Source organism: Vidua chalybeata, chromosome 5 (assembly GCF_026979565.1).
Source record: "Vidua chalybeata isolate OUT-0048 chromosome 5, bVidCha1 merged haplotype, whole genome shotgun sequence".
Classification (NCBI taxonomy): domain Eukaryota; kingdom Metazoa; phylum Chordata; class Aves; order Passeriformes; family Viduidae; genus Vidua; species Vidua chalybeata.
In genome coordinates, this window is record NC_071534.1 from 63,316,705 (window position 1) to 63,342,453 (window position 25,749).

At 39.1% G+C, this 25,749-nt stretch overlaps 1 protein-coding gene across 1 annotated transcript in view; it reads right to left on the bottom strand.

Moving 5' to 3' along the window:
- The window catches only part of PCLO (piccolo presynaptic cytomatrix protein), a 311,393-nt gene extending 287,678 nt beyond the window's left edge, over positions 1-23,715 (bottom strand). Inside the window, exons 1-3 of the mRNA XM_053942472.1 lie at positions 23,361-23,715; positions 16,349-17,603; positions 3,722-5,113 (exon numbers count right to left, since the gene is read on the bottom strand). Coding sequence (XP_053798447.1) covers positions 3,722-5,113; positions 16,349-17,603; positions 23,361-23,602 — 2,889 coding nt within the window. The 5' untranslated portion in view covers positions 23,603-23,715. The remainder of the gene's footprint in view (positions 1-3,721; positions 5,114-16,348; positions 17,604-23,360) is intronic.
- Between the last annotated feature and the right edge of the window lie 2,034 nt (positions 23,716-25,749).

Below are 25,749 nucleotides of genomic sequence, written 5' to 3' on the forward strand. Positions count from 1 at the left end.
ATCATATCTCTAACAGATTATATCTTTTTCAAACAACATATCCAAGTCAAAGATATGATGTCTCTTCTGCTCTTCCCCAGTTCTTCCTGTCCTTCACCATCATTCAAAACTTTTCTCTCCTTTCTATAGCTCCTGTAATTTATTTCAGACATGGAGCATTCTTTACTTCCCACTGCCTTTCCAGGTAATTTTAGAGCTATCAGTAGACTAAAAAGTGCTTCTGCTGTTCTCCTGGTGGTTATATTAGATTAAATCCATTAGCACGGTCACATACACACACTTCACATTTTCAACACTTTCTGTTCATAACATGATTCTATTAAGATGTTATCCTTCATATTGCCCACATAGAATCTAAAAATCTGAATTATCTTATTTTTCCTTAGTTTAGTTTTTAATCCATCCTTTTTTTTTTTACATTTTATTACTGCATTTATTTATCATGGGTTCTATATTCCTGACCTCAACATATTTAATTACATTATAGACAACCATCTCTGCTCATGCTCAATATTCTGAACAGTTCACTGAGTTTTAAATTCACAAAATGGTCGTTGCCACACATTTCATTTCTGGCTTCAGCAGTTGTGATCTTGTGCTTTGTTACTAAAAATAGAGCTGCTTCCAACTACCTGAGCTGGAAAGCTAATTACAGAGCTGGTAAACAGTTCTCCTCCCCATTGAGCAAATGGCAGAATAAGGAGTCTGCTAATGCACCAGGACTCCCATGGTCCTGTGGGTCTCTGAAATCTATCAAGTGTCATTTATTTAATCATTTGTGGCTGTTTGCATCATGGATAAATTACCATTTAAGTAAATAACTGTTTGACTGTTGTAGCAACAAATCAGGGAGAAAAAGAACAATCAGCTCATTTTAAGAAAATGTATTCTGGCCTAATTCTCTGCTTGCACAAATCAAAACAATTTCACTGAAGTAAATAGCATATTGTTGATTTTGACTAGGTAGAAGTCTAGTTGTATTTTCTGCAGTAGAGGGGCTATTAGAGGACTGACTGTTTGCAGCAGCTTAAAGACTTCTTTGATAGTTATTTCTGTCACATACAGGCAAGAACAAACAACTGCCACTATAAGAAAGCACTTTCTTCCCTTAAAAATACTACTCTCAGCCCTGTCTGCAGTACAGCAGCACATTGGCTGGAAAAAATTCCCTGCTGAGAGATCTTAAGGTAGAAGTGCCCATGGGGTTTAGATGCTCCCCTGCATTTGACAATGAAACACTGGTTGTTTCCCTGTTCCATTGGACTGATCCTTGCCATGTAGCCTAATAGAAGCTTTGTTGGCAACAAGGTTCAGCCAGCACTCAGTCAATAAAACTCCACTCATTTTCAGCCATTACTGAGGGAACAAAATGTAAACAACACATAAGCAACTGTCAGAATAACCGTGATACAGCCACAGGCCCAAAGAAAAACTAAAATTATGTTTAAGATGGAGTATGTGTGTTCATCCAAAATCACTTCAGGGGCCAAGACGGCATATAGCTTCTGGAATTACATTTTTTATCTGAATGCACAGTATAGGAATAAAAGAATTAGGCAGAAAACCACAAGAAAGACCAATTTTAAAAAGCATTTCTAGTTCTCCTTCCTAACTTCGAAAGAAAAAAACAAGTAATTAAACCTCCAAGACAGTACTGAACACATTAGAAGAATTTGGTGGACAAAAAGAGCATACAAGTGAGCATAAAGTATTTGTTCATCATCATGGTTCTGTCATGTAAAAGGTATATACTGTGCATCCAGGGACAGAATTGCTATCTGACCATAAATACATTACTTACACAGCACATTGGGAGATGAAACTATGAGCTCCCTGTTCTGTCTATCCAATCTTTATGGAAAGTAAATCAGGATGCTCTCAGCCAAACAAATCACCTCCTATTGTGATGGTAAAGCACACTGCCACTTTCTAGCAAAACTAAGCGGAAAAAAGAAGGCAAGACAGAAAATGCAGACAGAGGTGGAAATGTGTAGTACAAGGAAGAAGAATGTGCAAACAGGAGGCAAAAGAGAAAGGCATGAGGAAGTCAGACGAAGGAAAACCATTCATATTTCATGCTCTGGATATTCTAAAGAGCAGAAACAGAGTGAATCTTCTAAAAAAAACAGTGATGGAAAAACAGAAACAGTCTCAGCCTTTTCTTCTTAAACAGAAGAAATCAAGGTAACATGTCTGCACACCACAAGGCAGTCCCACACCATCACAACTAAGCCAACGCTGAAGACAAGTCATGCACTGGGACTTGAGTAGCTGTCATTTGAGCAATGTTTCACCAGAACTGACACATCTTGTTTCCATGGTACTCTGTGTACGCATACTAGAGAGCCCCTGGAGAAAATCATAAGCATTTTTCACTATTAAATCCATGTAAGTTGTGCGTGTGTGTATCCAGAGTTGGATAATGGAGCGTGTGTGTATGATGCTATTCAGTGCATAAACAATGTTAAAAATCAACTGAATCCAATTTTCAATCCCTGATCAACCTTCTTCCTGCATTTTCAGACATTTGTTTCTGACCTAAATGACCACAAATACATTAGACAAAATACTCATGTGTTGGATAAAATGTGCTTATTATATTAGGAAAAAGACCTCTCAAATGATGGTATATTCCAGAAAATAATACATAAAGGCATATGCAAACATCATAAGCAATATTTTCCCTGCAATATGCTATTTCTTCCAACATTTATTCTCACCTTAAGACAGAGATGCAGTATCCTTTAACCCTGGCTATCATTTGTCATTTATTCATTCAGATTTCAAAGGCAGAACACCAGCTGCCACAGTCCTCATGTGCTGCACGGACCAACTTAAACATTTCAACTGCTCACAAGTATTTTTAGTTGGTCTGCTTCTATTGAATTGAACTTGCCAAATTCATAGGCCAAATAAGATGTGCCTCCACCTTTCCATTAAGCTACTATAAAGTTTCCAATCCCCTTGTCAAAAAAAAAAAATTACCCAGAGAAAAGAAGCAGATAAAAACATACAATGTGAGGAAACTGTTGAAAATAAGTTGTGTAATTCTTTTAAATATTAATAGCTGTCTCAAGCAATCACAGAAGAAGCACTTTCAAAGTGACAGTCTTTAATGAATGAAGTAACTTTGTGAGTCTTGTATTGTTCTTGCTGAAAAATTACATCTTTCACCACACAGGTATCACTCAAACTTCAACCTTCCTAATGAATGCATCAGCATATGCAAAGACTCCAGAGCCAGAATGAGATTAATGCAATAAATTTAGGAATGTATTAACAGGAGAGAAGTGCAATAACTAAGGATTAACACATTTCTTCATTCAATAGTTTTTTGAATCAGAGGCACTGTTGAAAGAAGCACATATTAGGAGACAGCGCTGAAGCATAAGAAAAAGCTTATAACAGACTGAAAGTAAGTAATTTGCTGTGTCATAGTAGCACCAGTTTCAAAGGAGTTCATAACCACATCGGCTCATGTCTCAAAGCCCTAGCAACCACCTCTACCAGGCCTCCTTAATATGCCAAAAATTCATCACTACTATCTGACACGACAAAGTTTCATACAACACCAAAACTTAATTTTAAAATACTTCAGATGACTAAATGCTCAATAAATTTTTTTAACAATTCAATAGCTAAAAAACAGCTATTTATGTCTCCACAGCACAGGGAACCTGTAAGTAGGAATACAGGGTAAATATAGACTCCACCACCTTACCTCAGCTATGTGCGGCATTGGGTTAAATCCACAGAGATTGCACACAACTTTCTTGCACTCAGTACAGGTATTAAAGTTGGGGGGATCCTTAGAACCAATATTTAGTCCAGTTTTACAAAGGGGACAAGACATTTCAGGTTGGCTAGCTTTCTCTGGTTCTGACAGCCCATCAGGTTTCTTAGCTTCAGCAGCCTGAGGCTTGCTATCTTTAGCCAAAACAGGTTTCTTTTCTAAATCAGATCCTTTAGTTAAAACACTATCCACTTTCGATGGCTCTGATTTTTCAGTTGTAAGAGGCTTGGCTTCTTTCTTTACAGGAACAGCTTTTGGAAGAGGCTGAGCCTGAGCAGCCTCTTTGGGGGCTGCTTGAGGCTGTGGTGGAGGCTGGGGCTGCTTTGCTGCAGGACCAGGTGGAGGGGGGCCTGATGGCTGAGACCCTGTCTGACCCGCTGTGGAAATTAAATTTGAAGCCTGGCTGAAGAATGAAGCTCCAAATCCAAAGAGTTTCCCAGTAACTGTTTCTTGTGGTGTTGTAGGCTGAGGCTTAGGGGCATCAGTGATGCCTCCCAGGTTAAGGCTGAAACGCCTTGATTGCTCTGGAGTTTTCTGAGGTGGCTGGGGCTGAGGTGCCAGCTGTGCTGGCACTGGCTTGGGTCCTGCCCCTGCTTGTGGGCCCTTGGAAGGTGGTTTTGTATCAGGCTTTGGGGCTGGTTTTGTTGTTAACTTTTTAGGATCATCTTTTGTTTGTGTTGGCTCAACAGGCTTTTGAGCTTTAGCATCTGGTCGAGCCCCAGGCTGAGATGCAAGCTTGGGATCTGACTTCTGCCGGGACACTTGTGGAACAGGTTTGGAATCTGGTTTATCCCCAGCTGGATGTGTGTCCTGGGATGGCTTTGCAAGCTCAGGCTTTGGGGAGTCTGTCACTTTCTGTTGAGTTGGTGGTCTGGGGCCTGCCAAATCCTGCTTCTGCTCTGGTGCTACAGAGGTAGATACAGTATCTGCTGTAGGCTTCTGTACACTGGCTTGTTTTTGCTTATCTTCAGCCTGTGTTGGCTTGAACTGCTCAGATTTTGGAGTGGCATCTATTTGCTGGGAGATCTCAGTGGGTTCTGCACGGGGTTGTTTTGATTTTACAGGAGGAGACCCCGGCAAGGGTGTTTGCTTTTTTTGTGGAGGAGGTTTTTTCGAATCTGCTGACTGTGAAGGATCAGGTTTTGGAGTTACATCTTTCTTTTGAACAGGCTGTGCCTGGGGAGATGGTTTAGCTGTTGAAGGTGGAATGGGTGTCTTCTGTTTGGGTGCAAGTGGCTGTGGCCCAGGACCATGACCTGGTGCTAGGTCACCTCCTAACGTTCTTTGCATCTGGCAGTTTAAACAGAGCCATTCACTGATCTGGAAAAAAAAGGCAATTATAATTAAGATAAGACAAAGTTAATAAGCATAATAATAAGTTATTCTAATATAGGACTTGCTCCAATATTTTAAACTTCTGCATAAAAAGGGAGAAATATCACTAATAGTGTTTTGCAATTAACATGAACAGCTGATTATTTTCATTCTTCTCCATATCACTGTGAGTCAAGCTATCACTGAGCCCATGATTCTAATGGCTTCACATTCAGTTTACACACAGCTGAATACTGGAGGATAAAAACCCAGCAGAATGAAAAAAATGCATTGGAATTTCATGGGACCCAGTGATTCATTTACAGCAATAATTTGCCAGAATAATGATAAATACTGCTAAAATAGTTTAACACATCAAGTCTGCTGACAGAAAACAATAATCAGAATTATTAAAACACAGTAAATGCATAATTATTTTTAAGCATACATCTATCAAGCTCTTAATGCAGCTTATGCTTTTGGTAATGGTTTAAATTACGGAGCACAGGTATTGGCAGTACATATGTATCCAATGAATTAACCACAGAGGTGTGTAAATGGTATAACAGAGACTTATGAATTGCCACCAGTTTTAGGGGGCAAGTTCATCTAAAATCAGTGACGAGCTTTGCCTGAGCCCTGATGGTATTTCAAGAGCCATAATTAGGTTTCCCAAAACTCCTTTATTATTAGAAGTTTCTAGGGTAATTACTGTATATAATGGGCCCCTCTTGTCACACAGAGGAGAAGGAATAATGCAAATAATGTATTTACTCATGTTTCTCATCAATTATAGTACCTCACAACTTTAAAACATTTTTTTTATCATTCCCAAGCAGTAGTACATGAGAGGGAAACCATATTTCTGATAAGACAGAAAAGCCCAGCGTCACCATCTGAGAAAGGATCAAGTTGCCTAAAACATGTGGTCACGTGCTACTTTCCACACTTCCCATCATTAGCAGAAACATTATAGGCAGCAAAAATGCCATTCAATATGGTACGGAGTCTCATGAGCCTCCACCTGCAAGCAGATATTTAAGCAGGTCACCATTAGCTCTTCTCATATTCTTTAGTCTTGTGGGAAACTCAGGGTGCCAGCTACAGCATTTGCACGCACCACTGCAACAAAGGGAACAGCAAGTAGGAGAACACACAACATAAGTCTCTTTTCCCTTAAGGGTGAAGATTCCTGGATGCTGTTTCTCACTCAGATCTCGATGGTCTCTTTTACAAGATAAATGATTCTGTGATGCTATGAAATCTCTACTATCCACCACAGAACAAATCTAGAGGCACTACATGCAAAGTAGGATTTTGTCTGTGTAATATCGGAGCTCACTGGAAGAAAGGAGCTCTGATATCATGGACTGAAGCAATGAATTCATTACTTTGGTGTGCCTTGCCAGCCTTGTATTTTTGCAGCAGCAAAAATTAAGAGTTGGATGCAGCTCCCTAAAACACAGTTATTTCAATTATTCTGATAAACATGGTATACACACACACTCTGGAATATAAGTTCACTATTACTAACAGCTTTACAAAGAGATGACAAATTTTGGCCTCAGTTGTAAAGTTTCATTCATAATAAGGCTGCACTTATCTTCCATTTTCAGTGCAATTTTTTTAGATTGTTTAAACAATTCTCTGTTCTACTTGCAAACCATGTAACAAATGACTGTTAAGAAATGAAAACAACTGAAAAAAAAATCTGGAACGCAAGTTTAAACTCTGTTTTGAATTATGAAAGGAATTAAGTTCAGACCTGTACAGAGGACTGGAGCAAGGATTACCTTTAGCTTAACTCCCATTTTGTTTGCTTAATGATCACTTCTCTTACCTGATTTTAGATATTAGTAACATAATTTAATTAGATACATACTAATACCATTGCTGGATGAATCCTTAAGGGTTTTCTAGGGCTTAAGTGTAATCAAAGACCAGTTGTCTGGCTTAGGCAAAGTAACTAGGCAAAGTAACTAAGATTTCTTATATTAGGGAGGTAGGCTGTGCTCTACAGTGGAGAAAGACAAGATCCTGTGAGGAGTTTTTTAATAGACCTAAGCAAGGAATTGCTTTTCCCCCTATCCAAAGGATTCCTACAGATATTTGGAAAACATGCTTTCCATAGAGATTCACTGCTTCTGCTCCTTTTGACACCATGACAGTAACAGGTGCCTACCTGCTCTCATTCAGCTTCCAGGAAATCTAAATTTAAGTTACTATGACACCTTCAAGGCCTCAAATGAACTGGCCATAGAGCTGGTGAGGCAATAAAATGAGTAGTTTGAGTAATTCTTACATTTAAGGTGTCCAGATTCCAATTGCATTTATAAGCATTTAGGTTTGTCTTCAACCTCCAGCTTGTCCAGTCTGATTCTGCTCCCTACTTGGAGTCCAAACAACCATTACTTTTATGCTACAGATTTAAAAACAACAAAGATTTTGCAGAAGACAAAATCTTAACCCTCAACCATTAATTTTTTCCTTATTATCATTAAAAAAAAATTATATACATATATGGGCATTCTTGGTATAAAACTGCAGCCTCCAAAACCAAATTTGCAACTCCTAGAATTGAACTTAAAAATTGAAAATGTACAAAGTTTAACTTCACTGTATTATTTTTTAAAACTTTCTGGTTTAAACATAAAAATTCTCCCATGCATTTTAGTGGGAGGAATTAAGTGACAAAACGCTCAAGTCATTATGGGTTACACACATCTTCAAACAAATACAAAACTGCACAAACTATAGTCCTGTGACTGGAACAGCAGGAGTTCAAAATGAAATGTGCTATGTGATACAGTTTTCTATCAAACACTTCCCTGTTTGTTCTACCAGAATTACAGAGATTTTCCATAAATTTTGACAGGAACGAACTTCCATTAAATACAGATGCTCTTACACACTAGTACAGATGAAGTAGAACTTAGTGCTGTGGCAAATACCTAAAATACAAACACTTCTCTAGCCTTAAAGGTGTTCCTGGCAGAAGTTCTGTGACCTCCTAGTTTCTTTCTCTACATTTCTAATATCATTATGTGGGATTAAAAAGCAAAAGTTTCCAGAGGAACTTTTAAGCATTCACTGTTCCTGTCTGTGACGGAGATTCCCCTTTGATGCTGAGAAACCCAAGCTCTCTGGTTTTTACACCAGTACATAGGGGTGGGAGCTGGTCTTATTTCTAGAAGAAATCAGTAAGTGATTTTCTTCATTCTGAGACCCATGCCAATAAGTGCCATAACTAGGACAGTAAACTTGACAGATTTCATGCAGCATTTCAGATTTCAACTCCTGAGCAAAGAAAATTGCTGCTTTGTTTTCTAACTGTTGTAGAAACTATATGCCCTAAGAAAAACAAAAAAAAGTAATTAAAATTTATTTTATATATTCATCAACCATAGCATCAACTCTTCTAGTTTTAAGCACCAAGTGAATTTATTTGGTATTATAATAACCATCAATGGAGAAATACTTTGAAGAAAATTATAACACTACATTCCATAGATTATGAATGCATAAAGAAAGGCAAGCTAACAGATAACAGTAACAAATAGCAACTATAGTTCAGTCCTTCTCCCTATCCCAAACAAAGCTGATACTGTTGAAGGCAATCCAGTGTCTATTCATTTCTTCAAAAATGGTTGAAATTTGTTCTAACAACACAGATCCATCAAAAGCAACAGGAAAGATGTCAGCAAGTACATTTCCTGGCATTTTTAATTTCTATCCTTGCAGATTATGTAGGGGAGGAAGCGAGTCTATCTTGATTCTATTATTCCAGAAGTACATGAGAAATAAATTTTGACTTGCCGATTGCACATATTTCACAAAAAATTACTGGCACACAATATGAATGTGGCTCTCAGAAGCCATGTTAACAGTCTTTTGCAGAGCAGAGCTGCACTCCAAGTGAATGGGTCTCATTCTCATTTAGAACAGTCATTTGCTGCTATAAAAAGGAACTTAAAATATACATAAAATATTAACATCCCTTTACATTACCACTGGTATGTAAAATGGACTTTGCTGACACTGCTCCAAAGCTTTATTGACAAAATCAACTTCTAGTTTGAAAACACAGTAACTTATTTGGTCCCTGACAATTTTAAAGAGCAGTGACAAATCCAAATTTGGCTCTTAGCAGATATTTTTCCCAAGACAATGAGAGAAACATGAAAAATAAAGTGGTCAAGCATATGATTTTATGCAGATTCATACAGTGTGGTAGAATACTCTAAGACAAGAAACTAAATCAGAAAATCCTGTTATGAAAAAAAAGAAACAAACCTATCACTAACCAAATTAAATTGGTATGTCAACATACAAGTTAAAATGTCTTCTAAAGAAGCTTGTGCAATACCGGAGACAAAGTTTTTTTCTTCTACACCATTCTTTTGTGAATAAGTTCTCAGCTGTTCAAAGTAATTACACCAAACCAAACATTTAACAGTTGTACACAGTATGCAACTGATCATCATTTCAGGCAAATACATCATCACTACAAAATACATATTTACCTTCCTTTCAGGTATACAATGAGTTTGCCAGGGAACACCAACTCAAGATGCTCACAAACATGACACTAGATTCTAGTCAGCAGCAGGGTTTCCATTCCACAAACCACAGCAATGGTTACAAGCTCTGTAGCTTGGTGCTAAACCAATGCTGGTGCAAACTTTTTAAATAGACATATAAAAAAAAAACATTTAAAAATGTTACTTAGCTATTCTAAAGCCACTAAACATTACAGAATTAATTATATTATATAGGTATCACAATCCTAAAACATACTCCACTACTCTACTTAAATTACCAATACAAAAATCTGTAGATTCCTTATGAATTATGAATGCTTGGGGAACTATGATTTTACAGCTTACATAATTAGTATCATAAAGAAACATAATTAACATTACCTTTTGAATTTTTTTTGTATGTCAGTATCTCAGGGTATCTAAAAACTAGTTTTTTATAGCCAAGGATATGATTAAGCTGCCTCATGCACATAGCAAGGAAAAAGACTTTTAAGCACAGCTCAGTGCACTGCATCATGCAGTAATGCAACAAATGCTCATTGCTTTCATCAGCTGCACTGAGATTTAATATGCCAGAAACACATGAATGACTGACAAAAATTCTAACTGCAAATCAAGAGAATGGCAAAGAAAAGGTTAACAAAGTTCATCTGTGCCGAACTGAGCGAATCATGAAAAGGATTAAGCTGTCTGGTGAGAGCAGGGCTGGGCTGTGCTGCCCGCCCAGTGGCTGCCCAGCAAACACCGTCCCACATCACATGGCCTCACATAGTAGTAAATTACAGTTGCTGAGCAACAGCAATACTGGCACAGATGGCTGACTGCAGTTGACATCTTTAGCTATGCAGATTAATTTATTATTTACTTGTGTTAAAAACTGTACAGGCCAGCTTTCTGGACTAATGAGAAAACACTCCAACATATTGTAGAATATTGCTCAGTTAAATTATTGGGACACTATTCCCTGTACAGAGGGATTTTGCCTCTATGTTCTGCCCCTTATGTAAAAGAGAAAAAGAAAAAAGGAAAAAAAAAAACCACAGGGCATCACTGCTATTTCTACATCTAATCCTTAAAGTAAAGCATAACTGTAGGCACACAGTCTTCCTCTAAGACAGAAACAATGTGGGAGTTTGTTTAAGAATATTCCATGGAGAGAAACAGTATCCTGTACTTCCATAACCCTTCTACTTGAGGTTCTTTACAATTTTCCCAAATGTCTGTGTGAGAGCTGTGGCTAGGGGCAGAACTATAGGAACTATACTAACTTCATTTCATCACAAAAATTGTGAATAATCCCCATTTGCATAGAAATTGCAGTGTTAGTAACGCTGGAACACCCCAAGTACTCTTTGTACTAAAGCAAATATTTCACACTTTATGGCAACTAAACAAGTCTTGTTTGCATCTGGTCTCTGATCAATTTGAACCCAAACTAAAGTCCAACAGTTTTACACAACTCTTCTCACTTTACTTCAGCACAGTTAAGAGCTGGTATTTAAATAACTAGTTTGAAAAATTTTTAAAAGTCTTGGAATTTGCTGGATTTTTTAAAACTCGTTTCCATACAACTTATGATGCTTATAACAGCTGATAATTAGATTTAGGTCCTTGATTTTTTTTTTTCTAGTTTTTTCTGCTTTACTTATATAACCCTTATATCCCCCCCACCAAGTTCACATAGGGTGTACGGATTCAAAGCTATTTTCTCTGATATTAAAAAACTTAAGATTTTGTTGCATGTCACTGCCATAGTGATGGCAGTTTTATTCTTGTTTATATGTCATTTCCAGACGAAGTTGCATTCTGCTTCCTATGTACTACTACAACACAGCAGGGTCTAGACTGCAAACCACAGGGAACACTTCAATCAACAGCTTCCTTTACTATCATGTAATCAACAAAAATTTAATAGAGTTATTTCTATTAATTTTATTCTAAGTATAAGCAAAACTTACCTGGATTCACCACAAGAATTATAGTCATCTTCCTTATTTTAAATTATATATTGTTCTCCCTATATAACCTAATAATAATGAAAATAACTAACAAAAATGAATGCCTGTCTGATTGTTTAAATTCTGTTTAGATACTGATCCTACTTCATACCCAAGTATGTTTAGAAGTTTTAGAGATACAGGATTTTAATAAAAACGAATGACAAAAATAAAGTTTTGAACTAAAATATTATATTTTTAACCAAATGTTGTGATATGATTGTAAAGAGAGGCAGAAAGAAAGTAAAAAAAAAAATCAAGGCAATAATATATTATATATAATTATATAATATATAATAGCACAATTGATATGGAAAATCTCTATCCTATCAAAAAAAAAAAAAAAGCTAAAAAATAGACATGTCTTCCCCCACAAAACTACAAAAAGGAAAATACTTCAAACTGAGTTAAAAATTTTTCATGTTGAACTGAAGAATAAATGTGCAATCCAGTAAAAAGTTCTACTTGATCAGAAACCATACACTCCACTTTGAGACAGTCAACTATTTGGGATTTCTGATTTTCTTGGAATTTTTATCGCTCTTCTTTTTTCCATTAGGAATAAGTCTGCTTTGGTACAGACACATTATTTGAAAAAAAAAAACAGAAACAATAAAATATTTTTAAGAATTCACTTTATATCCACCCAGAAGAACTTTTGGCAAGTAAACAAATCCTGTATCAAATACACAGTTTCACATTATTTGAATGTACAATTTTCATTAAGTATCTATGTATAAAATTATATCTGGCCTCAAGATTAATTTTAAATGGTCTCTTTAAAGAACATCAAAACAATGGATGAAATATGATCTAAGGTATATAAAATTCATGTATAGTAATCCCTCCTCAAAAACCCCCTAGAAGACAGGCATCCACATATGTACAGATACACATCCCAGGTGGGTTCCAGGAGCAGAGCCCACACACAGCCGAGTGTCCAGCATTAGCAGCTCTAACACTCCACTCGATCGTCAGCTTTACAGATGACCATCATAAAGAAAGTAATGACTTTGTTATTACCCTTTAAACCCTTGCTCAGTCTGGGTTGCATGTATCTTCCAATAACTAGCTCACAGGGAATAAAAATTTACCCCAGCTATTGAGCATATGTGCTAATAATTTCGATTTAACTATAGCAATTCCTGCTTTTTGCCTTTTTTCCTCAAGATATCTTTGATCATTTTCAGAAAGCCTACTCCTATCTGAATGCTCTAATGGGCTGAATCTTTTTTTGGGAAGTGCTGCTTTCTGTTGCTAATGGCTCATGGGAGTGGGTTTGGGAAAATAAAATGGTAAAAAAATTATAAAAATAAATCACCACGTAGTAAAATATACACTTCCTACAAGGTTCTGATGTACATGAAAGGCAAATGGAATAGAGTACCAGTCCTCAAACCTGCTTATATAATTTCTTCCATTACTTTACGCAACTGTTGCTAGGCAGTCATGTGCCATGGTGATGAGTGGAGTATGAATACCTAGACAGATTAGAGAGACATATGTTACTGAACACTTATGTATGATGCGTTTTCTCTCCAGACTGCTGTACAAAAGACACCAACTATCCTTCTTCCCCCAAGAGGACTGCAATGTCAGATGGTTCAGAGAAACAGTTCAAGGGATCTGACCTTGTGGCAATACAGGTATCACTTTCTGCTCTTAGTTACAGAGTTCTCTCTAGTGAGTTAAAACAGACATAGTGCATGTACTACTGAATTTTAAATAGAGGTTTAAATTAATAAAATTAATTAAATTTTTTATATGCATTTAATAATGGTTTTACAATGTATGCAATCTACTTCCTAAGCCAGTTTCTAAAGCTTGTAAAATTCTTTTCAGGATCAGCTAGGAACATGGAACACAAAAATTTAGAAAGATCTACATTGGAAAAATTATTCACTTGATTAGTTTTGGAGACTGAGCTACCTTGTAAGAAACTTGTAAGGAGACTGTCTTAGGAAAGCAATTGCAGCAGCTGCACAAAGGGAAAATTTTAGAGAACAAAATTCAAATGTTTTCCTAAATAAATGCCTTCCACTCCCCACATCCAATTTGAAATTATTGCTTCCCCATAAATAATTTAACAGAAGCAGTAAAATCAGTAGTTATACAGGACATGGGAAAAGCATAATGTAGGATTCCAGAATCATGGAACATGACCAAAAAAATAGCAGGGAATGCTAAAGTAAAACAGTACAGTCAGTAGGTGCATGGGTAAGACACAGAATTTTGGTCAATAATACTTCAGGAGAAGTTAAAATACAAGAAGTGAAAAGAAAAGAATAAGCAAGAAAACTGACAACCAAGTCACAAACCATGATCTTCCTAATAGTTGGGAAGAAGTGGGTGAAGTATGTAAAAAAGGAATCAAAGGTTTGTTAATAAGCTAAATACTTAAAGGAAACAGAAAATAGAAGGAAAATTTGATAATAACTCAAGCAAGAATCTTGGCAGTTGAAATAAGTGATTTTTTTTTTTCCATGCTAGAGCAGGTTCTATTAACTTTGATCCCAACGTTCAGTAATAAAGTGAGGTGTGATTTTTGTTGCACTTCAATGGCAGACTGGAGCAGGACACCCACAAAGAAGTTTCAGAGAGGCAGCTGGTGGTGCAAAGCTGAGCAAATGAGAAAAGCTTGAGTGGGAGTCAGGAGATTGGAACTAATAGCTGAATAAATTAGATGTCCAATACCTTCATTTTCTGAAATGATTTTATCATGAAATAAATGCATATCCTGTGTTTATTTCAATGTCTAATATGAAATTCAAATTTGCTTCTACATATGTATGCAATCAGTTAGTCTTAAATGCAGCTGTATTTATTGTCTAAAAGTCCTGAATTTCACACTTACTGAGTACCCACTTCAAAAACTAGTAGTTATTCACAGAATTTCCAAATACTTGTAAATCTTCTTACATAAACTCTCTCAAAACATGTTTCATTTGAACACACCAAAGTTGTTGATCAATTCCATAGGAAATCTGGAGCTCTTAAAGGAAGACAAACTTGGGGCTTCAAGACACTCCAAGAGCACACTACAGACATGAACAACTCAGCACTCACAAATAAATGTAAGAAGTTCTGGCCTAAAAACACTGGCAGAATTTGAAGGCAAAGGTTTACAATAAAATTTCCTTGTTGACTTTAATACCAATAAATCACATTTCTTGCCTGTTATATATATATATTATTTTTTACACTAACAGTCCACAATGACCTTTCCTCATGTAGACCCTGAAATATGGACACCGGTTAGTTGGAGATGCTCTGAAATTTCTGCACACAGATGTTCAGGTCACTCTTTTTCTAGTCGAGGCTTCAGTGCCAGTTATCTCAATCCTCAATTTCCCTAAACTCAAAGAAGACATTACACTCCTAAACCAAGCAAAATGCTATTAGTGGTTACTGATATTAGTCTTTCTGGCTTAAATTTGCAATTTTAACAAGAAAAAAAAAAAAAAAAAAGCTCACAAAAGATCCTATTGCTGGATTCAGGAAGTCTAGTGTTTTTTACCATTTTTACCAGGTAGCCACAAATAAACATGTGTGCTGGAAAGAAAACCAGCCACTAGCAGAGTCCTTAAATCACTGTAGTACTGAGTACACAGGTTGCCCAGAAAGGCTGTCAGGCCACCATCCTTACAGATATTCAATACTGGCTAAACCTGCTTTAGGTGACACTACTTTGAACAGAAGTAGACTCCAGCTTCAGAAATTCTTTGATTCAATTTTAAATATAAAGTAGTATTTATCAGGTTCAAAATACAGTACTAATCTGTACTTCTTCCTGTGTGCTTCTCTGATCAGCTAAATTACTACTACAGCAAAACAAAAAATGTTTTCCAAATATCCCCTCTGATTATCATTAGTTAGCCTTTGGTGCCAGGTCTATTATGCTTGAATTGATAAAAGTGTTGGTACTGAAAACAAACTCCAATTACTTTGCAAATTTAAAAGTAGCATATTAGGATGTGCAAGAAGCTGAGCAAACAGTCACATGAAGCATTATTCCCATGCAGAGTAGTAAAGGATATGTATAAGCAATAAATCAAGCTACCACAAATAACAGGTTAAAATAAATTCATTTGAAGTCCTAATATTGCTTTCTATTCCATTTTTGTGTTATAGAATTACAGCAAGCATGGTAATCAAGGTTAGAAATAGTCCACAGAGATCTTATCATCCCACAAGAATGAAATAACCCATGTAGCACCAAGTCAAACTCATGACACAGGCTTACAACTGAACACCTACACAGTTGTAAAGCAAATCCACCCCAGACCCTTTCCTAAGCCACACACTGGAGCTATGAAGACTGATTTTTTTTTTTTTATTAGTTCTTATAGCAGAAAAGATTGTCTATAAATGTATTTGCATATGAGTATTGTGATCAGATTATAAACATGGACAGCAGGTGATTAAAAACAATCAAAATGAGACAAAAGTCACACTGGGATTTCTCCTCTTTTGATATGAAGAGATGAGAACACATTTCTAAATCTATATGAGCAGAGAACCATTACTTTCTTTTTTTTTTCCTCCAGTTTCACCCTGTTTTACTCATAAGCAGTTATCTGAAATAGTATTAATTTTTACTGAACTTGTTAAATTATCACAATGGTATATGTAGTACATCTGATGTTTCAACATAACAAAGGCAAACTGAATTCTTAGTGAACATCAGTTTGAAAATTACTCACCTCTGTGATATGAGGATTAGGATTGAATCCACACAGGCTGCAGACTACAGTGTGACACTGGGTGCACGTGTTATAGTTGGCCTTTTCAGGAGTGTGCAGCAGCAGTTCGGTGGTTGTACAAAGGGGGCAGAAGGTTTTCTTTGAGGCAGACTCAGTGGGTTGACTTGCACCAGCTTGCATTTGCTGTGGGGGTTTTTCAGGCCCTGGTTGCTGGCCAGGTGGTTTTGTAGGTCCTGCTTGTTGTGCTGGGGCTTTTGTGGGCCCTGCAGTCTGAGAAGGTGGTTTCGTAGGCCCTGCCTGGGGTGGCACTTGTTTTACAAGCCCTGTTTGCTGAAGAGGTGGCTTCCCAGATCCAGGCTGAGGTGGCTGTTTTGCAGGTCCTGTTTGCTGAGCAGATGGCTTTTCAGGTCCAGGTTGCTGAGAAGGCTGTTTTGGAGGCCCTGTCTGCTGGGGAGATGGCTTTACAGGACCTCCTTGCCGTGCAGGCTGCTGCGATGGTTGTTTCGCAGGTCCTGGCTGCTGTGATGATGGTTTTGTAGGAGGCGGTGCTTGGGACGTCACTTTAGTGCTGTCTGGTTGCTGCGGGGATGGTTTTGTTGGGCCTGATGAAGGTTTTGCAGAAATTTGTTGTTGAATGGGTTTCACTGGTTCTGACGTTTGCGGCTGAGATTTCTGTGGTCCTCGTGGCTGGGGTGGTTGTTTCGCTTGCTCTTGCTTAGCATCTGCTGGTTGGCCATGGCCTGGTTTCTGAACTTGCTTTGGTCCCCCAGGCTGCTGCTGCTGTGCCACTGGCTTGGAAGACTCAGTTTGTTGGACAGTAGGTCTGACAGGTCCTTGTTGTTGAACAGCTGGCTTTGGAGACTGTGATTGAGTTGGATGTTTCGCAGGGCTCCTCTGCTCCTCAGGTTTCCCTTGCTCTTTTGGGACAACTTTTTGTTTCCTACCGGCTTCTTCATGAGTTGTATCTGAATCCGATATCAAATCAAAAGGATTGAATTTGTTCACAACTGAAGTGACTGCACTCAATGGATTGGCTTCTGAGAGAAAACTGGGCATCATACTTGGCTTCTGATCTTCTTTAAAATCAGTCCTGGACTTTGATTCCCGTAGACTAAGAGTAGAAGGGCTCCGTCCAGGTGCCCGTTGCTCTGTCTTCAGCACATCTACTGTTCTGCTTTTACTTAAACCTGGTGGTCCTGGATCTGGAGGCTTACCTGGTTGTCTGGGATGGCGGCCTGTATCAAGTTCAGGATGTCTGCAAAGAGAAAATGTAATAAAATTAAAATCACACATAATACAAGAAAAATTAGATAAAATAAGATGTATCAGTAACCCTGGAAGTGCGCTGCTAGCACTGAGAAGTTTCTCAGTGTTTAAGCATTTTCAAAACCAAGGCTTATAACAAGGTGCGTGTAAAAGTATTTAAATAATCACTATTCTTTAAAGGCTTATACAAGTATTCAGTCACAGATTGCTTTATTCTTTAGAAAATAATCTAGTACAACAACATTTAACCAGATACCCTTTTTTTTCAGAATTCTGAAGAAATCAAAGCTAGTACTTCCTATTATACCTATATCCAAATTATTTACTCTCCACCCTACTCCTTGGGATATAAAAAACAGGGAGACAGAAGACCAAAAGAAAAAGAGGTGTCAAAATTAGCAGATCAAAGTACAGCCATATTTAAAAAATGCACAATGCAACATGCTTAGGTACTTGTGTTCTGGATACTTGTACAAAATTTGGATATAGTTACAATTCAATATGCAGCAGGGATTTAAACTCCTAAATTCATGTATGCTAAGGAGTATATGCCTCTTTGTAAAGTATTTATTTTGGCACCCATCTGCTTACAAATCAGAAGAGTTCTCCATCAAATAAAACTGATTTCAGTTCACAATTAGCCCTGAACTTTTTTTTTTCTCCTTTGCAAATAGCTACCATACTCTTTCTCAGCATCATCTGAACAATTCACACTGACCAGTATTAAAAATAAAAACTCCACCACATTACATTAGAGAAATGGGAAAAATCCATGCAACAGTATTTTGCTACATGTTCATACAGGAGAAAATGAAATAAGAATGTAGAAACTCAGAAGATCATGGCTTCATATATGGCACAGTATTTTACTTGTTGCTATACTTGGCTGTAGCATGGGAAATGCTATTATACTTGCAGCTAATGCTCAGGGATGTAACAAAATATTCTATTCAGTGCTATCACTGAGCTTCTGCTGGAAGATACGGTGTTTTCTTCAGTGTCACAGAAATGTTGCAAATATAAAATTTTCACTTTTTACTTTGAGAGAACCAGTCAGTTGTGATCCTAGTTTGCCAGACATGACATTTCTTCTTGGGTATTCATGAGCAAAATAAACAATCACTTATTAGATTTAACTGCATTCCTTGACTAATAAATAGATAAATGTACAATTTAAAGAGTTTTTTCAGAAGTCTGCAGAACCATCTACAGTTGCCACATTAAAAAATATATTTTACATTGTTAATGTCACTATGAGTTCAGCAGTATTTCTGATTAGCAGTTAGTTTCCATTACATGGCTAGCAATGGCAATACAAAAGGACAAAGCTAAGTCGTAGACTTTTCTGTGTAATTCTCACAAAATGGGATTTCTCATAATCTTGTATCTAACTTTTTCTGTTAATTAAAAATTTCCTCAAGTAATGCTTGCTAAGGACAAACTATTCCCAGCCTTCCACAATTCGATTTATCCTTTCCAATTCTTCTGTACTTATTGATCGCAATATTTGGAAGCTCATGACCCTAATGTGCAACCCACTGAAGTGAGTAGGTGCTTTTCCACTGGCATCAGCAAACACTGATTAATTCATAAAGAGGATAGTTCAGAAAAGCCCAATGATAATCTAAATGTTCCAAATATTTGGCATTTTTGCTTATTAAAAGAGCAGTTTTATACTCTGATTAGGAACTAGGTAGGTCTACCTGTAGTTCTGTTTCTTGTTATTTAGATAAGCACTCTAGGCTTATCTGAAGAGGCACTGCTTACCATATGAAAACGTTTCAACTAGTCTATTAGCCTGGTACACCTCCAGCATTTGCGTTTGTAAATGTTCAAACTCTTGGAAGGCTTCATTCAACAATGATAAGAGTGAAAAGGGAGTGAGGAAGAAAAAAATCAACACTGCTAATGAAATTCAAGTCCAGAAATAGGGTACCATGCTCACAATGTGAAGGTAGAAGAGAAGAGGGGGAGGGGGGAATCCCAAACAAAAACTGAAGCAAAAAAAAAAAAACCAACCATTTTTAAATATTCAACTTGTAAATTAGCAAGAAAATTAACTGTGGATTGGAGTAGAATTCTGCATCAGCTTGCATTTTTATCAAATAATGTGTTCCATAAATTTCCACCTGATCAGGTATCAGGCTTTGACATGAGATTAAAACCCATGAATCTAGGAAATACACTCAGCTGACTCTCTTCAAGGCTATTGGTATATTCTGAAGAGCTGACTTGTCTTGCCTTTGTACATACCAATGTTTCTAAGCAATGGAGACAGCGCGTGATTAACTAGTGGAAGAAAAAGCCTTGAAAAGGCAAGCTTCTTGAGAAATGTTACTTCTGTCAAAAGCCAGGACTTGCTCCATTTAGTTTGAGGTACCTGAGAATTGAAGTCTTCTTTTCTACAACCATTTTACAACCAACTACAGACTGATACTGAAAAATCTTAATTGAACTGGAGAATCAGAAACCTCAAACTAAATCTTGTACTTATTTGGCAAGAATTTTCTAGCTTTCAAATCTTTTGAATCATAAAAACCCACAGTTGTTTAAAAGCCTTCAAACCAGACCCAACATACAAAACAATTTAGTTCTTCCTCACATAATGCTTTTCTTTGTGCTGCTATGTTTCCTCTCACTTTGGTCTTGATTCATGGAACTCATCTCTATTCATTTACATATTACAGACAAATCAAAGCTTACTTTCGAGTAAGCGGAGATTTAACAAAAGCATTATCAGTCTAGTTCTTCAATTCCATAACTACAAGCACCTGTTAAGAAGGCATGTCTTCTCCCCGTTCATCAGTATTAATAGTTTCAAAGACAAATGCAGTAACAATGCAACTCAAAGGTAGTTAGATCTTTTCATATCTACAGAAAATATATGTATGAACTTATGCATCCTCCAGTAGCTAACTTTTTAAAAAATACATATTTCTTCTGGAAAATATACCATAAATATACTTCAGAAGTGCGTCACTCAGCAAGGCTTCTTAGCATTTCTTATCAAAATGCGGCAATTTTTTTTTTAATTTATATCTAGTCTGACCAACTTATTGAACTGGGGAAAAAAAAACCCAAGCAGCTGTATTAGATGGTCGTATATTCAGTTGGCCATCTAATCCTTTCAGATATAGTGTAATTCCTCAGTAAGTGAACACTGGCACAGCTACAGAGTCATTTGTTGAAGCTAGAACAAATGGAACTTGCTTGCAAATTGACTGTGCTTGTTTCAGATAAATTTCCCAACCATGAATTTTCTGAAGAGATGTAATTGAAATAGGGTAGAAAGATTTCCACAGATTCTAAACGTCTCACTGGAACCTTGAGAATGAAGCTTACGTTAAAAATGTTTTTTAAAAAATTAGTAGGGACATATTAATTAGACAGTTCACTTTAGGTGCTCTAGATCTAAATGCTTATATTAAAATTCACAAGACTTAAAAGCTCAAAGCCTACAGAAATTCTTGAATGTAGAGTGTTCATTTTAAGGTGGTCAAGGTGCAACTACGTTACTTGGCACAAATATTACTTATTATGAAAAAGTCTGTATTTGCAAAAAATGTTACCTCAGGACACCAGCAATCATAAGGAATTTGTACACTTTAGGGTTATTTTGGGAACAGGAATGAGAGCATTTAGAATAGAAAATAATTACTAGATTTTAATGTTATAATGGAAATGAAGGGGAAAATCCATTTAATATGTTAAAAACTAACAGACACTATAATAAGGACACTGCCAAAATGCAATGCTATATAGACTGAAAGCCAGAATTCCTCTTTTGATCACACTCTGTCACCTAAAACTTGGACTAGAAAGAAAAAAGAAGGAAAAAAAGAAAACTAGTTCCAGTTTTAGTCTGGAAGAGGGTGATCTGTAATCCTTAGAATAGTCTTACTCCAAGGGTTTTGTTTGGATCAGATTCTTGCTAATTACTGCAAACATTCCTGGTAGCTCTCAACAGCAAAGAAGGCAAGGAGCAAGAGGAGCAAATAAAGCCACAAACCAAGAGACAAGACAAGTAGTAACTTCGTTACAGGGGGACAGGCATGAAGATACTATGATAGGAACTGCTATAATAGTCAAAGCTGACATTCTGACGCAAGGTAAAAGGCTGTAATTCACAAATTTAGAATCCTTTTACTTCAAATAGAGGGTGGAAGTATGGTATGCTAACAAGATCAAAGTAGCTTCTGATATAAATATGGTTGTAGGAAAGCAGCCATTTATAAATGCAAAGATATACACATTGCAATGAGTTCAGCCTACTCTAAAGACTTCCAAGGACATTTATCTTTTTTTTTTTTTATACTACTGCTCCAGTAAAAAGCAAGCTTCAAAGTACTTGTGTCTTTGTTCATAGATGGTTATACAAAAGGGAATTTTGAGCTTAGTTTATGGAACTAAAGAATATTTCTTTTGCTCATTAATATCCCTCATTAACAACAGAAGCTGTGCAGAGACCTGAATTGAATGGAAATTTTTATTTTACACACAGTACTAATGCCTGATCAATAATTAAGCAAGACATGAAATAGGAAGATTTGACTTCCAGTTTTAAAAAATGCAGACCATCATCTCAAGTATAATCTCAGTGACTCCAATAATTGCCAAAAAAATTAATTTAGTCCCATCTTCCTTGTCTCTCTTCTAGAATTCACTTATATAAACCTGATATTATATAAACTGAATATGCATGTATGTGGGGTGAGGTCAATGCACCGTGAAACAGTCGAGGAGGCTCCTTTCAGCTTCCTCCTTCAAGACAAACAACACACCCAGCCCCGGAGTCGGAGAGCAACAGAGGCGCCGGCCTCGGATGACGGGCCGGGACAGGAGGGGGGTTCAGGACCGAGGACAGCGACACGAGGCCGAGCAGCTCAGACAGCGACACGGGCCAGGCAGGGCCGGTGGTTCAGGACCGCGGACAGCGGCAGCCTCGAGGAGCCGGGCGGGGAGCGGGCTTGTTGCACATCGGGCTGGGAATCTCTGAGGGGCAGGCAAAGAACGGGGAAGGAAATTATCCCAGCCTTCGCAAAAGCACAATGAGGTAAAGTCATGATTCTCCAGAACACTGAATACCGTGGCAAGCAATTTAATCTATTTAGCCTATCCCCTTCCAACTAATAAAGGGGAAAAAAAAAAAAAAAAAAAAGATAAGGGTGAAAAAATAGGCTGAAACAGACCTCCTCAATCCATGACTATTTAATGAAGCCAAATGATAGTTGTAGAGGTTCAGAATCGGCAGAGTAACGGCCAGCAAATGTATTATGCCCAAAAGCTTTGGAAGATTCAACAAGATTCTCTCTCCAGATGCTTGCGGAAGCCATCTGCCCCGGGGAGAGCTTCCCTGGCTCCTACCAGAGCTGTGGGGCATCCAGCCCCGTAAAGCACACACCCGCACACAGAAAACCAGAACGGTGTCTGCACATCTCTCCCCGACCCGACACAGAAACTGCCCGTGCTCCAGATCAGTGCAAGGCAGGAAAGGAGGGCGCAGCCCCAGGAACCGGGGACCGCCGTTATTATCAGAGACCGCTGTAGGGGGAAAGCCAGAGGGTGCAGGATCCGTCCTGGTGCCCGCGCCCGTGCGGCCACCCTTCCCTCCCTCTGCCAGCAAAATGGAACGCCGGCTCCGGGTGCAGTGGGCCCAGATCGTATTGCGACTCGCCCCCCGCCCCACCGCGAGGAGATGGAGAAGGGGGAAGGGAGGAGCGGGAGAAGGGAGATTTTCCGTGCATGCCTTTGCATGGGAGGCGGCTCCGCGCCGGCGAGGTTCCCTCTGGGCAGCCCCTGCGCCCTTGACATGACAGCGGCGATCTGCCTCCTCTCCTCCTCGCTCAGCTGGCTCAGGTCCGCCTCCACCCCAGCCGGGACCAGGCTCTGCAAGGGGGCCGCGGAGCCGCCGCCATCCCCGGCTGCCGCCGCCCCTTCGGGGAAGGCACCCAGCCCTTCGCCTCCTTCCAGGCTCGCCTCGTTGCCCATGGCCGCCGCGGCTCGCCGCCTCTCCCGTCGGGCGCAGACCGGGCTGGGGGGCGGCTCGTAGCCCCGCTCCCCCGCGGGCAATCAGGGCTCCGCGGCCGCCACCACGGCCCCGCGCGGCGGCAGCGCCGGGGCCGGGCTGGGGCTCGCTGGCTGCCGCCGCGGCTGCCGGGGGAGTGCGGCGGTGCCGCCCGCCGCGCTCCGCCGCCCCGCGCAGCGCATGCTCCGGGCGGGCGGCTCCCCCCGCGCTCCTGGCCCGCCCCGCGCCCCGGCCTTTAAAGGCACCGCCGCCCCCGCCCCATCTTAAGGGACAGAACGGGGACCCGCCGCCATCCCTGCGGGTGCTGCCTCCCGCTCTCCTTCCCTCTGCATCAAGGATGTGCTCGCGAGCTGTTAAAGCTTGAAGAAGCCTCGTACGCCCGAAGCAAAAGAGGGACTGGAAAACGCGTCTGGAGGACACCGCCCCCACCAAGCAACCCCTTCAGAGTAGAGTGAATGAGGTTCGATTGCTCCGTGCCCTCAAGAGCAGAATTTTGAATGTCCCTGTGGATAGAGATTTTACAGCTTCTCTCGATCTGTGTTTCAGTACCAAACTACCATTGTGATGACTGTCTCTACCCTATCAGTGTTATTCCGGGATCTGTCAGCCCCAAACTGGATACTGTACTCCCAATGCAGTTTCTCTGAATATATTGAGAAGAATAACCTTCTCCAACCTTCTGGCCACACTTGAGGTAGCAGAGGTCAGTCTGCCTCAGCCATTCTTCATCACAACCATATACTGCGGGAATGCTTTTCACCAGGGTGTTTGCTGCAAAGCTGCTTTTGGGACAACCTATCTTGGTGCACAGAGTTACTCCTTTCCAGATACAGAACTCTCTACTTGCCATCCTTCAACTTCAAGACGTTCCTGCCAGCTTATTCTCCCACCTGGATGGAGCAGAGTAGCCCTGCTCTTTAGTGTATCTACTGTTCTCCCAGCTGAGATTTGCAGAGGATGTATTCCATGCCTTGCTTATATCAGTAGCAGAGACATTGCATGCTGTTAGTCAGAAACATGCAAATAGTAGCATGCCAGCAGTTGGATGTGATGCAAATAACCACAGCTGGTTTGAGCCAAATAGTTCAGTCTATTTTTCATCCACTCTACAGGTCTCCCTAATTTGGCTATAAGGATGTTATAGTTGGTCATGCTGAAAGCCTAATGGAGTGATTTGCCTGGGGTTAAACACATGCTGTCTATTTTTAATAACCTTCCTGTCTTTTGGCTGCTTGGACATGGCTTCTAAGACTTGCTCTGTAACTTTCCCAGGAAGGGTACTGGCCACATTTGTTGAACTGCCTGGTAGTTCTCTTGTGGATCTCCTTTTTGAAGATGGGTACAGTGCTTGTTTTTTTCCCCTGGTCATTAGGAAACTTTCCCAATGACTTTCTGAAGATGACTGACTTTGCAGTAGCATCAGCTCCCCCATCACTTTTTGATCTATCCCATTTAGTGCTGTAGGGTTCTGCATATCCAGCTGGTTAAGTACTCTCTACTACAGCTCATGCTTTCCCTCAGAGACCTAGGAAACTACAGGACAAACCCAATCCATAAAAGCCACTAAGTGCCTTGGCCTTTCTATGTCTTTGCCACTAGTTTTCCTGCCTCACTGATCAGAACCACATTTTTACCAAATCCTTTCTAGAAATCTTACTAAATTGTGGCCACATTTTGCATATTCATATGTGTTTGTTAAGCAACTAGATCTTCACAAATATAATTTGTTTTAGCAAGGAAGATGTGCTAACATTTGGTACTCTTGCTGGTCTCCTTCTTTAGCTTCTTTAGTACTTTGCCTCAGATACAGCTGTATGAAGATGAGCTCCCAAAAAGACCTACATAGGGATGCTGTACAAATATTTATAGTGCTCTTGTAGTGTAGCAATCAGAGATCATTTTTCCAGTACTGGTTCACCATAAGTGATGAAACTAGTAGCAGCTGGGGGCTTCCTACTTTTCTCCTGAGTGGCTACAAGTAACACATCAAGAGAACAGCTCAGCAGAGAACATGATAAAGCACAGAGGGAAAACTGTCCTAGTGGAGTAGCATGACATGAGTGTAAATGGCTGCCTCTTCACATGGTGTCCTAGGTAAAGATATTAGAAA